This window comes from Phascolarctos cinereus, unplaced genomic scaffold, assembly GCF_003287225.1.
Source record: "Phascolarctos cinereus isolate Bilbo 61053 unplaced genomic scaffold, phaCin_HiC Scaffold_726;HRSCAF=1367, whole genome shotgun sequence".
NCBI classification, from domain to species: Eukaryota; Metazoa; Chordata; class Mammalia; order Diprotodontia; family Phascolarctidae; genus Phascolarctos; species Phascolarctos cinereus.
Genome location: NW_027556098.1, coordinates 119576245 through 119593776, shown reverse-complemented (window position 1 = coordinate 119593776; position 17532 = coordinate 119576245). Strand labels below are relative to the sequence as shown.

Sequence of the window (17532 nt, the reverse complement as noted above, 5' to 3'; positions counted from 1 at the left end):
TCTCAGGGTACAACAGCCTCCTCTCCAGCTCTACCACTTTGACAACAGCTGAATCCACAACCCCTTCTCAACAGCCAGCCACCTCTGAGACTACAGAATCTCAGGGGACAACACCCACAACCTCCTCTGCCAGTTCTACCACTCCGACAACAGCTGAATCCACAACCCCTGCTCAACAGCCAGCCGCCTCCACAGCACAGAATCTCAGGGGACAATGCCAACAGCCTCCTCTGCCAGTTCTACCCCCCTCACAACACCTGAATCCACAACCTCTTCTCAACAGCCAGCCACCTCCCACACTACACAATCTCAGGGGACAACACTCATTGCAACATCAACAGCTTCCTCTGCCAGCTCTACCACTCTGACAACAGCTGAATCTACAACCCTTCTCAACAGCCAACCACCTCTGAGACTACAGAATCTCAGGGGACAACACCCACACCAACATCAACAGCCTCCTCTCCCACCTCTACCACTCTGACTACCGCTGAATCCATAACACCTACTCAGGAGCCAGCCACCTCTCAGAGCACAGAATCTCAAGGGACAATACCATAGCCTCCTCTACCAGTTCTACCACTCTGACAACAGCTGAATCCACAACCCTTTCTCAACAGCAGCACCCTCCCAGACCACACAATCTCAGGGAACAGCAACGGTAGCCTCCTCTGCCAGTTCAACAACTCTGACTACAGCTGAATCCACAATCCCTAGTCAACAGCCAGCCACCTCCCACCCCACACAATCTCAGGGGACAACACTCATTGCAACATCAACAGCCTCCTCTGCCAGCTCTACCACTCTGACAACAGCTGAATCTACAACCCCTTCTCAACAGCCAGCCACCTCTCAGAGGACAGAATCTCAGGGACAACACCCACACCAACATCAACAGCCTCCTCTCCCAGCTCTACCACTCTGACTACAGCTGAATCCACAAATCCTACTCAAGACCAGCCACCTCTCAGAGCACAAAATCTAAGGAACAATACCCATAGCCTCCTCTGCCAGCTCTACACTCTGACAACAGCTGAATCCACAACCCTTCTCAACAGCCAGCCACCTCCCAGACCACACAATCTCAGGGAACAGCACTGGTAGCCTCCTCTGCCAGTTCAACAACTCTGACTACAGCTGAATCCACAATCCCCAGTCAACAGCCAGCCACCTCCCACACCACACAATCTCAGGGACAACACTTATTGCAACATCAACAGCCTCCTCTGCCAGTTCTGCCACTCTAACAACAGCTAAATCCCACAGCCCCTTCTCAACAGCCTGCCACCTCTCACAGCACAGAATCTCAGAGGACAACACCCACCAACATCAACAAAGTCCTCTGCTAGCTCTACCACTCTGACCACAGCTGAATCCACAATCCCTAGTCAACAGCCAGCCACCTCCCACACCACACAATCTCAGGGGACAACATCCATAGCCTCCTCTGCCAGCTCTACCACTCTGACAACAGCAGAATCCACAACCTCTACCCAACAGCCAGTCACCTCCGACACCACAGAATCACAGGAGACAACACTCATGCAACATCAACAGCCTCCTCTGCCAGCTCTACCACTCTGACAACAGCTGAATCTACAACCCCTTCTCAACAGCCAGCCACCTCTCAGAGAACAGAATCTCAGGGGACAACACCCACACCAACATCAACAGCCTCCTCTCCCAGCTCTACCACTCTGACAACAGCAGAATCCACAACCCCTACCCAACAGCCAGTCACCTCCGACACCACAGAATCTCAGGAGACAACACTCATTGCAACATCAACAGCCTCCTCTGCCACTTTTACCACTCCGACAACAGCTGAATCCACAACCCCTTCTTCAACAACCTGCTGCCTCTCAGAGCACACAATCTCAGGGACAATATCAACAGCCTCTCTGCCAGTTCTACCACCCTCACAACACCTGAATCCACAACCCCTTCTCAACAGCCAGCCACCTCCCAGACCACACAATCTCAGAGGACAACACCCACACCAACATCAACAACGTCGTCTGCTAGCTCTACCACTCTCACTACAGCTGAATCCACAAATCCTACTCAACAGCCAGCCACCTCGCAGACCACAAAATCTCAGGGGACAACACTCATTGCAACATCAACAGTCTCCTCTCCCAGCTTTACCACTCTGACAACAGCTGAATCCACAACCCCTGCTCAACAGCCTGCCGCCTCTCACAGCACAGAATCTCAGGGGACAATGCCAACAGCCTCCTCTGCCAGTTCTACCACCCTCACAACACCTGAATCCACAACCTCTTCTCAACAGCCAGCTACCTCCCAGACCACAGAATCTCAGGGTACAACAGCCTCCTCTCCCAGCTCAACCACTTTGACAACAGCTGAATCCACAACCCCTGCTCAACAGCCTGCCGCCTCTCACAGCACAGAATCTCAGGGGACAATGCCAACAGCCTCCTCTACCAGTTCTACCACGCTCACAACACCTGAATCCACAACCTCTTCTCAACGGCCAGCCACCTCCCACACTACACAATCTCAGGGACAACACTCATTGCAACATCAACAGCCTCCTCTGCCAGCTCTACCACTCTGACAACAGCTGAATCTACAACCCCTTCTCAACAGCCAGCTACCTCCCAGACCACAGAATCTCAGGGTACAACAGCCTCCTCTCCCAGCTCTACCACTTTGACAACAGCTGAATCCACAACCCCTGCTCAACAGCCTGCCGCCTCTCACAGCACAGAATCTCAGGGGACAATGCCAACAGCCTCCTCTGCCAGTTCTACCACCCTCACAACACCTGAATCCACAACCTCTTCTCAACAGCCAGCCACCTCCCACACTACACAATCTCAGGGACAACACTCATTGCAACATCAACAGCCTCCTCTGCCAGCTCTACCACTCTGACAACAGCTGAATCTACAACCCTTCTCAACAGCCAGCCACCTCTGAGACTACAGAATCTCAGGGGACAACACCCACAACCTCCTCTGCCAGTTCTACCACTCCGACAACAGCTGAATCCACAACCCCTGCTCAACAGCCAGCCGCCTCTCACAGCACAGAATCTCAGGGGACAATGCCAACAGCCTCCTCTGCCAGTTCTACCACCCTCACAACACCTGAATCCACAACCTCTTCTCAACAGCCAGCCACCTCCCACACTACACAATCTCAGGGGACAACACTCATTGCAACATCAACAGCTTCCTCTGCCAGCTCTACCACTCTGACAACAGCTGAATCTACAACCCCTTCTCAACAGCCAACCACCTCTGAGACTACAGAATCTCAGGGGACAACACCCACACCAACATCAACAGCCTCCTCTCCCACCTCTACCACTCTGACTGCAGCTGAATCCATAACACCTACTCAGGAGCCAGCCACCTCTCAGAGCACAGAATCTCAAGGGACAATACCCATAGCCTCCTCTACCAGTTCTACCACTCTGACAACAGCTGAATCCACAACCCTTTCTCAACAGCCAGCCACCTCCCAGACCACACAATCTCAGGGAACAGCAACGGTAGCCTCCTCTGCCAGTTCAACAACTCTGACTACAGCTGAATCCACAATCCCTAGTCAACAGCCAGCCACCTCCCACCCCACACAATCTCAGGGGACAACACTCATTGCAACATCAACAGCCTCCTCTGCCAGCTCTACCACTCTGACAACAGCTGAATCTACAACCCCTTCTCAACAGCCAGCCACCTCTCAGAGGACAGAATCTCAGGGGACAACACCCACACCAACATCAACAGCCTCCTCTCCCAGCTCTACCACTCTGACTACAGCTGAATCCACAAATCCTACTCAAGAGCCAGCCACCTCTCAGAGCACAAAATCTCAAGGAACAATACCCATAGCCTCCTCTGCCAGCTCTACCACTCTGACAACAGCTGAATCCACAACCCTTTCTCAACAGCCAGCCACCTCCCAGACCACACAATCTCAGGGAACAGCACTGGTAGCCTCCTCTGCCAGTTCAACAACTCTGACTACAGCTGAATCCACAATCCCCAGTCAACAGCCAGCCACCTCCCACACCACACAATCTCAGGGGACAACACTTATTGCAACATCAACAGCCTCCTCTGCCAGTTCTGCCACTCTAACAACAGCTAAATCCACAGCCCCTTCTCAACAGCCTGCCACCTCTCACAGCACAGAATCTCAGGGGACAACACCCACACCAACATCAACAAAGTCCTCTGCTAGCTCTACCACTCTGACCACAGCTGAATCCACAATCCCTAGTCAACAGCCAGCCACCTCCCACACCACACAATCTCAGGGGACAACATCCATAGCCTCCTCTGCCAGCTCTACCACTCTGACAACAGCAGAATCCACAACCTCTACCCAACAGCCAGTCACCTCCGACACCACAGAATCACAGGAGACAACACTCATTGCAACATCAACAGCCTCCTCTGCCAGCTCTACCACTCTGACAACAGCTGAATCTACAACCCCTTCTCAACAGCCAGCCACCTCTCAGAGAACAGAATCTCAGGGGACAACACCCACACCAACATCAACAGCCTCCTCTCCCAGCTCTACCACTCTGACAACAGCAGAATCCACAACCCCTACCCAACAGCCAGTCACCTCCGACACCACAGAATCTCAGGAGACAACACTCATTGCAACATCAACAGCCTCCTCTGCCACTTTTACCACTCCGACAACGCTGAATCCACAACCCCTTCTCACAACCTGCTGCCTCTCAGAGCACACAATCTCAGGGGACAATATCAACAGCCTCTTCTGCCAGTTCTACCACCCTCCAACACCTGAATCCACAACCCTTCTCAAACAGCCAGCCACCTCCCAGACCACACAATCTCAGAGGACAACACCACACCAACATCAACAACGTCGTCTGCTAGCTCTACCACTCTGACTACAGCTGAATCCACAAATCCTACTCAACAGCCAGCCACCTCGCAGACCACAAAATCTCAGGGGACAACACTCATTGCAACATCAACAGCCTCCTCTGCCAGCTCTACCACTCTGACAACAGCTGAATCCACAATCCCTTCAACAGCCAGCTACCTCCCAGACACAGAATCTCAGGGTACAACAGCCTCCTCTCCCAGCTCTACCACTCTGACAACAGCTGAATCCACAACCCCTGCTCAACAGCCTGCCGCCTCTCACAGCACAGAATCTCAGGGGACAATGCCAACAGCCTCCTCTACCAGTTCTACCACGCTCACAACACCTGAATCCACAACCTCTTCTCAACAGCCAGCCACCTCCCACACTACACAATCTCAGGGGACAACACTCATTGCAACATCAACAGCCTCCTCTGCCAGCTCTACCACTCTGACAACAGCTGAATCTACAACCCCTTCTCAACAAGCAGCCACCTCTGAGACTACAGAATCTCAGGGGACAACACCCACAACCTCCTCTGCCAGTTCTACCACTCCGACAACAGCTGAATCCACAACCCCTGCTCAACAGCCTGCCGCCTCTCACAGCACAGAATCTCAGGGGACAACACCCACAACCTCCTCTGCCAGTTCTACCACCCTCACAACACCTGAATCCACAACCTCTTCTCAACAACCAGCCACCTCCCACACTACACAATCTCAGGGGACAACACTCATTGCAACATCAACAGCCTCCTCTGCCAGCTCTACCACTCTGACAACAGCTGAATCTACAACCTGTTCTCAACAGCCAGCCACCTCTCAGAGGACAGAATCTCAGGGACAACACCCACACCAACATCAACAGCCTCCTCTCCCAGCTCTACCACTCTGACTACAGCTGAATCCACAATCCCTACCCAACAGCCAGTCACCTCCCACACCACAGAATCTCAGGAGACAACACTCATTGCAACATCAACAGCCTCCTCTGCCAGCTCTACCACTCTGACAACAGCTGAATCTACAACCCCTTCTCAACAGTCAGCTACCTCCCAGACCACAGAATCTCAGGGTACAACAGCCTCCTCTCCCAGCTTTACCACTCTGACAACAGCTGAATCCACAACCCCTGCTCAACAGCCAGCCACCTCTCACAGCACAGAATCTCAGGGGACAATGCCAACAGCCTCCTCTGCCAGTTCTACCACCCTCACAACACCTGAATCCACAACCTCTTCTCAACAGCCAGCCACCTCCCACACTACACAATCTCAGGGACAACACTCATTGCAACATCAACAGCCTCCTCTGCCAGCTCTACCACTCTGACAACAGCTGAATCTACAACCCCTTCTCAACAGCCAGCCACCTCGGAGACTACAGAATCTCAGGGGACAACACCCACAACCTCCTCTGCCAGTTCTACCACTCCGACAACAGCTGAATCCACAACCCTGCTCAACAGCCAGCCCGCCTCTCACAGCACAGAATCTCAGGGGACAATGCCAACAGCCTCCTCTGCCAGTTCTACCACCCTCACAACACCTGAATCCACAACCTCTTCTCAACAGCCAGCCACCTCCCACACTACACAATCTCAGGGGACAACACTCATTGCAACATCAACAGCCTCCTCTGCCAGCTCTACCACTCTGACAACAGCTGAATCTACAACCCCTTCTCAACAGCCAACCACCTCTGAGACTACAGAATCTCAGGGGACAACACCCACACCAACATCAACAGCCTCCTCTCCCACCTCTACCACTCTGACTACCGCTGAATCCATAACACCTACTCAGGAGCCAGCCACCTCTCAGAGCACAGAATCTCAAGGGACAATACCCATAGCCTCCTCTACCAGTTCTACCACTCTGACAACAGCTGAATCCACAACCCTTTCTCAACAGCCAGCCACCTCCCAGACCACACAATCTCAGGGAACAGCAACGGTAGCCTCCTCTGCCAGTTCAACAACTCTGACTACAGCTGAATCCACAATCCCTAGTCAACAGCCAGCCACCTCCCACACCACACAATCTCAGGGGACAACACTCATTGCAACATCAACAGCCTCCTCTGCCAGCTCTACCACTCTGACAACAGCTGAATCTACAACCCCTTCTCAACAGCCAGCCACCTCTCAGAGGACAGAATCTCAGGGGACAACACCCACACCAACATCAACAGCCTCCTCTCCCAGCTCTACCACTCTGACTACAGCTGAATCCACAAATCCTACTCAAGAGCCAGCCACCTCTCAGAGCACAAAATCTCAAGGAACAATACCCATAGCCTCCTCTGCCAGCTCTACCACTCTGACAACAGCTGAATCTACAACCCCTTCTCAACAGCCAGCCACCTCTGAGACTACAGAATCTCAGGGGACAACACCCACAACCTCCTCTGCCAGTTCTACCACTCCGACAACAGCTGAATCCACAACCCCTGCTCAACAGCCTGCCGCCTCTCACAGCACAGAATCTCAGGGGACAATGCCAACAGCCTCCTCTGCCAGTTCTACCACCCTCACAACACCTGAATCCACAACCTCTTCTCAACAGCCAGCCACCTCCCACACTACACAATCTCAGGGGACAACACTCATTGCAACATCAACAGCCTCCTCTGCCAGCTCTACCACTCTGACAACAGCTGAATCTACAACCCCTTCTCAACAGCCAACCACCTCTGAGACTACAGAATCTCAGGGGACAACACCCACACCAACATCAACAGCCTCCTCTCCCACCTCTACCACTCTGACTACCGCTGAATCCATAACACCTACTCAGGAGCCAGCCACCTCTCAGAGCACAGAATCTCAAGGGACAATACCCATAGCCTCCTCTACCAGTTCTACCACTCTGACAACAGCTGAATCCACAACCCTTTCTCAACAGCCAGCCACCTCCCAGACCACACAATCTCAGGGAACAGCAACGGTAGCCTCCTCTACCAGTTCTACCACTCTGACAACAGCTGAATCTACAACCCCTTCTCAACAAGCAGCCACCTCTGAGACTACAGAATCTCAGGGGACAACACCCACAACCTCCTCTGCCAGTTCTACCACTCCGACAACAGCTGAATCCACAACCCCTGCTCAACAGCCTGCCGCCTCTGAGACTACAGAATCTCAGGGGACAACACCCACAACCTCCTCTGCCAGTTCTACCACTCCGACAACAGCTGAATCCACAACCCCTTCTCAACAGCCGGCCACCTCTCAGAGCACAGAATCTCAGGGGACAACACCCACACCAACATCAACAGCCTCCTCTCCCAGCTCTACCACTCTGACTACCGCTGAATCCATAACACCTACTCAGGAGCCAGCCACCTCTCAGAGCACAGAATCTCAAGGGACAATACCCATAGCCTCCTCTACCAGTTCTACCACTCTGACAACAGCTGAATCCACAACCCTTTCTCAACAGCCAGCCACCTCCCAGACCACACAATCTCAGGGAACAGCACTGGTAGCCTCCTCTGCCAGTTCAACAACTCTGACTACAGCTGAATCCACAATCCCCAGTCAACAGCCAGCCACCTCCCACACCACACAATCTCAGGGGACAACACTCATTGCAACATCAACAGCCTCCTCTGCCAGTTCTGCCACTCTAACAACAGCTAAATCCACAGCCCCTTCTCAACAGCCTGCCACCTCTCACAGCACAGAATCTCAGGGGACAACACCCACACCAACATCAACAAAGTCCTCTGCTAGCTCTACCACTCTGACCACAGCTGAATCCACAATCCCTAGTCAACAGCCAGCCACCTCCCACACCACACAATCTCAGGGGACAACATCCATAGCCTCCTCTGCCAGCTCTACCACTCTGACAACAGCAGAATCCACAACCTCTACCCAACAGCCAGTCACCTCCGACACCACAGAATCACAGGAGACAACACTCATTGCAACATCAACAGCCTCCTCTGCCAGCTCTACCACTCTGACAACAGCTGAATCTACAACCCCTTCTCAACAGCCAGCCACCTCTCAGAGAACAGAATCTCAGGGGACAACACCCACACCAACATCAACAGCCTCCTCTCCCAGCTCTACCACTCTGACAACAGCAGAATCCACAACCCCTACCCAACAGCCAGTCACCTCCGACACCACAGAATCTCAGGAGACAACACTCATTGCAACATCAACAGCCTCCTCTGCCACCTTTACCACTCCGACAACAGCTGAATCCACAACCCCTTCTCAACAACCTGCTGCCTCTCAGAGCACACAATCTCAGGGGACAATATCAACAGCCTCTTCTGCCAGTTCTACCACCCTCACAACACCTGAATCCACAACCCCTTCTCAACAGCCAGCCACCTCCCAGACCACACAATCTCAGAGGACAACACCCACACCAACATCAACAACGTCGTCTGCTAGCTCTACCACTCTCACTACAGCTGAATCCACAAATCCTACTCAACAGCCAGCCACCTCGCAGACCACAAAATCTCAGGGGACAACACTCATTGCAACATCAACAGCCTCCTCTGCCAGCTCTACCACTCTGACAACAGCTGAATCCACAATCCCTTCTCAACAGCCAGCTACCTCCCAGACCACAGAATCTCAGGGTACAACAGCCTCCTCTCCCAGCTCTACCACTTTGACAACAGCTGAATCCACAACCCCTGCTCAACAGCCTGCCGCCTCTCACAGCACAGAATCTCAGGGGACAATGCCAACAGCCTCCTCTACCAGTTCTACCACGCTCACAACACCTGAATCCACAACCTCTTCTCAACAGCCAGCCACCTCCCACACTACACAATCTCAGGGGACAACACCCACACCAACATCAACAGCCTCCTCTCCCAGCTCTACCACTCTGACTACAGCTGAATCCATAACACCTACTCAAGAGCCAGCCACCTCTCAGAGCACAAAATCTCAAGGGACAATACCCATAGCCTCCTCTACCAGTTCTACCACTCTGACAACAGCTGAATCTACAACCCCTTCTCAACAAGCAGCCACCTCTGAGACTACAGAATCTCAGGGGACAACACCCACAACCTCCTCTGCCAGTTCTACCACTCCGACAACAGCTGAATCCACAACCCCTGCTCAACAGCCTGCCGCCTCTCACAGCACAGAATCTCAGGGGACAATGCCAACAGCCTCCTCTGCCAGTTCTACCACTCCGACAACAGCTGAATCCACAACCCCTGCTCAACAGCCTGCCGCCTCTCACAGCACAGAATCTCAGGGGACAATGCCAACAGCCTCCTCTGCCAGTTCTACCACCCTCACAACACCTGAATCCACAACCCCTTCTCAACAGCCAGCCACCTCCCAGACCACACAATCTCAGGGGACAACATCCATAGCCTCCTCTGCCGGGTCTACCACTCTGACTACAGCTGAATCCACAATCCCTAGCCAACAGCCAGCCACCTCCCACACCACACAATCTCAGGGGACAACATCCATAGCCTCCTCTGCCGGGTCTACCACTCTGACAACAGCTGAATCCACAACCCCTGCTCACGAGCCTGCCGCCTCTCACAGCACAGAATCTCAGGGGACAATGCCAACAGCCTCCTCTGCCAGCTCTACCACTCTGACAACAGCTGAATCTACAACCCCTTCTCAACAGCCAGCCACCTCCCAGACCACACAATCTCAGGGGAAAACACCCACAGCCTCCTCTGCCAGTTCTACCACTCTGACTGCAGCTGAATCCACAACCCCTTCTCAACAGCCGGCCACCTCTCAGAGCACAGAATCTCAGGGGACAACACCCACACCAACATCAACAGCCTCCTCTCCCAGCTCTACCACTCTGACTACCGCTGAATCCATAACACCTACTCAGGAGCCAGCCACCTCTCAGAGCACAGAATCTCAAGGGACACTACCCATAGCCTCCTCTACCAGTTCTACCACTCTGACAACAGCTGAATCCACAACCCTTTCTCAACAGCCAGCCACCTCCCAGACCACACAATCTCAGGGAACAGCACCGGTAGCCTCCTCTGCCAGTTCTACTACTCTGACTGCAGCTGAATCCACAACCCCTTATCAACAGCCAGCCACCTCTCACAGCACAGAATCTCAGGGGACAACACCCACACCAAAATCAACAACCTCCTCTGCCAGCTCTACCACTCTGACAACAGCAGAATCCACAAACCCTTCTCAACAGCCTGCCACCTCTCAGAACACAGAATCTGAGGGGACAACACCAACAGCCTCCTCTGCCATCTCCTCTACTCTGGTAATAGTTGAATCCACAACCTCTGCTCCAGGTATCACAACAGTATACCTCTTACGGAGCACAGTTTCAACAGGAACTGCAACCGTTTTCTCTACTACAGGCAGTATCGCTACAGAGTCACCTGCTGTGCAAACATCACCTGCTCCCATGAGCCTTGTCACCACTCCTGGATCGACAACACAAACTGCTACTGCTGTTTCCAATCCATTGACAGGGAACACCACTTCTCAGATAGCCAGTAGTCAACAGCCAGCCACCTTCCAAACCACAGAAACTCAGGGAACAATACCGACACCAACACCAGCACCATCAACCTCCTCTCACAGCTCCTACGCTCCGACCGCAGCTGTATTCACCACCCCTGCTCCAGCGATCACAACACAGAGATCTCAGTCTGGGATCACTGATTCCACTCTTCCTAGCACCCTTTCGTCTGTTTCCTCCACTTCAGGGAGTACTTCTCCAGAACCATCTACTTCAGTTGTCGTCACGACTGTTGCTTCTTCCCCTTTCAGTCTTAGCTCCACAACTGTGACAGCAGGAGCTTTTCCTGTGCAGACTACCTTCACAACCACAGAAAGAAGCACCCTTTCCCAGGCGGGAAGCACAAATACAACCCTCAATGAGACAATCCTTCCTGTAACAGTCCCTCCCTTGGATCATGATCCAGTTAGTAGCACATCTGTGCCCACCACTGAGAGCCAGGTACCTGTGCACACAACCACTCCCACAGCCCATTCTGGGTCCACCACTCTGCTAGTACCCTTTGTGAGTTCTGCAGGCCCCCCACGCAGCACACCTCACACTACTCTTGTTGCATCAGCATCATCCTTGTCCCAACCATCAACGAAGACAGCAGCATTGACCTCAGGACCTACCACTGGGGAGAGTCCAGCACCTTCTTCACAGCCACCCAGGAGCTCTGCATTCCCAGAGATTACTGCTGCCACTCCAGGATTGCCATCCAGTTACACCAGCCCTCCTAGCTCTGCAAGTACCATCACTGATTCAGTCACCTCCACACAGTTCTCCCTTACCTTGACCTCTGGAGCCGCTGTCAATGCAAACCAGACACTTCCATTCCCAAGTCATATCACTACTCTGCCTGTTGGGATCACATCCAAACCTAGCACTCTCCGGTCTAGCACAACCATCTGGATGACTTCTGAGAATGCTACAGCCTCCCTGGCTTCAGGTCAGTGGGACCTCTGTTGTCTTTTTTTTTTTTTTGCGATGTCCACTTTTGAGTCACTGCAACCTGAGGAAGCCCCCCGATTTTGAGGCAACAAGGCAGCACAGGGGACAGACTGTTAGACTTGGTACCATGTAGACCTAAGTTCAAATCCTGCTTCAGACACTTATTAACCATGATGAATTCACTTAATCTCTCTTAGCCTCTGTTTCCTCATCTTTAAAATGAGGAAACAATGGACTCATTCACCTTTAAGGTCCTTTCCTGCTCCAAATCTATGAGCCTATGAGAGAGAGAGACAGAGTCAGAGAGACACAGAGAGATAGAGATAGAAAGAATGACAGATTAGTTCATTGGAATGAGGTAGGCTAAGGACAGTGAGAGTCAGGCATTTAGAGCTAAGGAGGGTGAAGGAAGCTTTTGGAATGCCCTTCCTAGGAATATTTAAGAAGACAATGATCTGTATCTGCAGATGGTGGTTTATGGGCTTATGGGGTTAAAGGGTGTACCATATGACCTCCAGGAATCACTTTTTAGAAGCTGACAGAAGCAACAAACAAGTGAGTGAATGAATGAAAAATTGAACAAAAAAGCATTTATTAAGCACTCACTGTCTGCAAGGCCTAGTGCTAAGTGCCAGGTGTATACATAGAAAACCAAAGCACTCTTTGTTCTCAAGGACCTTATATTCCAATGGGGGAAATAACACAAAGAAGAGTTTTTAAGTCAGATGGAAAAGCCCAGTTGTTCTTAGGGTATGGCAACAAACCATCTTCTTCAGTGTCATTTCCACTAATGGAAGCATATGTATTTCTGATGTTGAACCATTTGATGGTGCCAAGGACTTGGATGGTGAGAGCTGTCTTTTCTAGGTCTTCCTCACCCATGGCTGCTGCTGAGACATTTGGCAGAGCCCTCCTTCACAAGGCTTGCTCTCCTGAACAATGGCTGTGGAGCCAGTCTGGAAATAGTTATGGGGTGGCTGGGTGGAACTACTATAATCCCTAGAAGTCCTTGGTGTCTCACGGTGAGACAATTTTCCACCCTTCTCTTTCTGTGGCTGATGGAGAACACTCCCTCTCCTAAACCTAGAAATGACAACCTCTCCATCAAATCTACCATGGACCCACAGTGAAAAGAGTACAGCCACAACATCACTTCAAACTACCCTTCCTGCCCTGCTAGCTTCCACTCCAGAAATATCTACCATCACCCAACCAAGAACATCCACAACCAGTCCCTTTACAGGTAAGGGCTGCTCTATATCCATGTCTGGCTGGAGCTTAAAGTGTTTGTTGGGAAAAGGTATTATGCAGTTCTATCTAATCAAGAGGCAAGCCTGGGAACCAGGAAATCTATGTCCCTGTTATGGCATTTTACAGTTTGAGAGACATAACTTTTTATGTCTCTCATTTTATTAATGATGCCAGCACTTTAACAAAAGAATGGTCATTTGGCCATCTCTCTTTTAGACCAAAGATAATCATGGCTGTGAGCTCATGGCTTATAATACGCCCATTAGAAAAAGGGTGTTCCCAAGGGTGGCACTCTGATTGGTTAACAATTAATGAGATAGTGAATATTACAATAAGGGGATGAACTGATTCAAATGAACTTTGATTATGTCATTTACTTCTAAGTTAACCCCAACCTTGGGCAATCTATTCAAAGAATTTATCCTCACTCAAACCTGAGGAGAGCACAATGGCTTCCCCACCTGGGTGGGGTCTGAACAAAATTGTTAAGAAGGTTAGTCCAATCGTATTATCAATAATGTCCTTCAAGAGACTGAAGTTTTCAAATCAGGACTTTTGAAAAATGGGGGAGTTCTGGATCTCCCCAAATCATTGGTTATTAATACTCATGTCTCTTACTTAGTTCTACTACTGATGATCTAAGTCTCCTGGGACTAGTTTTTTTAGCCTCTCCTCACCTCTATTGCTTAATAATAACAACTACTATTACTATTATGTGTAAATAACTATATAGTGCTTAAAAATGTGCCAAATATTTTCTATTTTATCTCTTTTGACCTCAGGAGCTCTTTGAGGTAGGGCCCACTGATATTATGATCCCCATTTTATGTGTGAGGAATTCGCAGAGGTTAAATGACTTGCCCATGATCATGGTTAAAGGGAGGACTCAGACCCAGAATTTCCTGCCTCCATATTGTCTATCCATATTACCTCTGGGTCCTGGGGAGTCTGGGTGCTGTCCTGTCACCACTGAGTTAGGCAAGGGTGACAATAATTATCCCATAAAGGGGACAGCCTTGCGGCACAGTGGATAGAGCACCGGCCCCAAATCAGGAGGACCTGAGTTCAAATTTGGCCTCAGACCAAACACTTGACTCTTACTAGCTGTGTGACCCTGGGCAAGCCACTTAACCCCAATTGCCTGAAAAAAAATTATCCCATAAGTCCACTCTTTTACATAGGAGCTGAGAAATTACAATTGGAAATTTTCTCCCACACTCCTCCACTATGCAATGATTCTGGAAGCAGGAGCAATAGGAGCCCAAAAGAGGGGAAGACAGCATCAGTGCTGAGCCTAAACCCTTGGTTTTATGTAGGGACTGACCAGGTTGATTTGCTTTGGAAGATGAATCCTTTTAGCTAGAGTTAGACTTCCCTTACAAAGGTATCTCATTTCTCTTCTACTTCCATTTTCAGGTATTCCACTCTTCCCCTATGAACAGGACCAAAGATATGTCAGTATGAGAGTGGACTTCACTGTAGGAGTCTTCAGGCCTCAGATTGGATTCCCCTTTGGTTCCAGGCTCCGGGATTTCCTCTATGTATGTCACATTGAAGAGCTTCTCCTGGCCTAGCCAATTAGTGGCTTAGCCTCTCTCCTGTGCCTCTTAGCTCTGGGACCTGCTGATTCAGGAACTTCAACTCTAGCTCCAAGCTACTCTTTGGTATTTGTTTCAGTTAATCAACAACTTAGAGGGTTCTTTTGGTCCCAGAGTTCTTAACCTGGACCCCCAAGGGGTCCATGGATAGACTTCAGGAATTCCATTATTGGGGATGGAGGGAAAATCTATCTTTATTTCACTAACCTCTAACAGAAATTAAGTATTTCCTTCAATTATTTAAAAATGTTATGCTGAGAAAGGGTCCCTAGACTGTGCCATATTCTTAGGTAGTTTTTGACTATATATGGGATGATGAATGAGTTACGTGGGATGATTTTTAAAAATAAAATTTTTATCCTGAATTCATCAAATGCTTAGTAGATGGGGTATATGAAAACACAGGTCTCTTCTATGTATAGGCTGCTTTTCTTTTTATATATATAATAAGGTCAAACTGTCTTCCTTGTCGGACCTTCTTTTGTCCTTCCTTCTGCTCTCTTCTCTATATTTAATAAAAGATGTCTCAGTGACCCTCTTGTTTTTCTTTTTTTCTTTCGTTTTTGCCCTATCCCTATTTCCCCTTCTCTTTCCACCTTCCTCTGCCCAATGGAAAAAGAAAAGTAAAATAAAATCCTTGTAATAAATTTGCCTAGTGAAGCAGGGATGATTCAAAAGACTAACCTGAAGGTAAGGGGATGGATGATATATACCAAGATACTGTGCCATCTCTATGATGCCAGCTACTGCCCCATCTGCACATTCAGCTAAACTAAGCTCCTGGTTCCCTCCCTCTCTTCTGCTAAGAGCCTGAATGCTAACATGACTACCTTCAGTTTACAGACAATGGCCAGATCATCTTCCCACCCTCAGAATTCGACATTTTCTCCTACCCGAACCCACCTCCCGGGGGCTTTACAGCCAACTACCATTTGGCCACAGTGGCTGCATTTTGGGATGATGCTGATTTTTCCAGTGGTCGAGGAGAAATATATTACCAGGTGGGTATGACTGGTTTGGTTCAAATGGTACTAAGGGTGTCTAGAATTGAGTGGGAGGAGTGGAAAGCAGGGGAGGAAAAGAATGGCTAAGAATCAGGATCAAGGACACCCAGACAAGAGGATCAGTAAGGTAAAGTGGACAAAGAGCTGTTCTACCTCTGATGCCCACTAGCTGTGTGATTTTAGGTAAATCATTAGACCCTGCTGTGACCCAGGAAATTCTCTAAGATGCATTGTGAGCAGATGCCAACTTAGGGTGTTTCCTCTCCAGAGTTCCCTATATCAATGAAATCACACATCAAAAATAAGTTGTTTCAAGAACCTTGCTTTAATAAACTTGGATCATGTCAAAAAGTATTCTTCTGATCCTGGACTGGATTATTGGTTCTATTGCTATTCATTCAGTCAAAAATATTTATTGAGCATCTGCTATGTGCAAGACATTGTGCTAGAGAATGAAAAGGATATAGGGCTGAAATGAATGAAGTACAATACTTGCCTTCTAAAAGCGTGTCCCCCATGTTCTCCACCTTAAGGAATTGTTTCAGCTTGAGTCCCCTCCTACAAAACGTTCTAGTCTAAGGGTGGGGAACCTTCGGTCTTGAGGCCACGTGTGGCCTTCTAGATCCTTAAAGTGCTGCCTTTTGATTGAATCCAAATTTTGCAGAATCTTCCATAAAATTTAGATTCATTCAAAAGGCTGCACTTAAGGATCTAGAAGGTCCTATGTGGCCTCAAGGCCACAGGTTCCCCACCCCCAGACTAGTCATTCTCCTGCGGTCCAATCCCTTGTTGTCCCACATCACCAACTCCTCATTAGACTTTTTGAATGGGTTATGCTGTAGACATTTCTAAAATCAACTTGTCTGAAACAGAACTCATTATCTTTTCCCAAAACTCCCTCCTCTTCCTAAATAATCTATTTCTCTTGAGGTTACCGCCATTCTTTCAGTCACAGTGCTTTGCAATGTTAGGAGTCATCCTTGACTTCATTCTCAGTCATATCCAATTCATTGCCAAGACTGCATGGCATGTCTCATACTCATCCCCTTCTCTTCACATACAGACACCACCCTAATTCTCCATCACCGCTGACCTGGAATATTGAAATAGTCTCTTAATTGGCCTTCCTCCCTCAAGTCTGTCCCTTATCCACCCTCCACACGTCTGCCAAAGCTCAGGTTTGGCCATATCGCTATGGCTTCTCAGATCAGTAACATCCAGGGGCTCCCTCCCTATCGCCTGTAGGGTCAACTGTAAACTCCTGTCTTTAGCATTGAAATAATAGCTAACAATAATAGCTATCCTTTACATGGTGCTGTAAGGTTTGCAAAGCTCGGTA

General features: G+C 49.8%; 1 protein-coding gene across 1 annotated transcript in view; it reads left to right on the top strand.

Moving 5' to 3' along the window:
• The first annotated feature begins 214 nt into the window (after positions 1–214).
• The window catches only part of MUC4 (mucin 4, cell surface associated), a 69160-nt gene continuing 51842 nt past the window's right edge, over positions 215–17532 (top strand). Inside the window, exons 1-9 of the mRNA XM_078146142.1 lie at positions 215–328; positions 1389–1778; positions 2933–4772; positions 4823–5689; positions 5791–5964; positions 6138–12338; positions 13428–13583; positions 15008–15132; positions 16026–16190. Of these exons, the coding sequence (XP_078002268.1) occupies positions 215–328; positions 1389–1778; positions 2933–4772; positions 4823–5689; positions 5791–5964; positions 6138–12338; positions 13428–13583; positions 15008–15132; positions 16026–16190 (10032 nt within the window). The remainder of the gene's footprint in view (positions 329–1388; positions 1779–2932; positions 4773–4822; positions 5690–5790; positions 5965–6137; positions 12339–13427; positions 13584–15007; positions 15133–16025; positions 16191–17532) is intronic.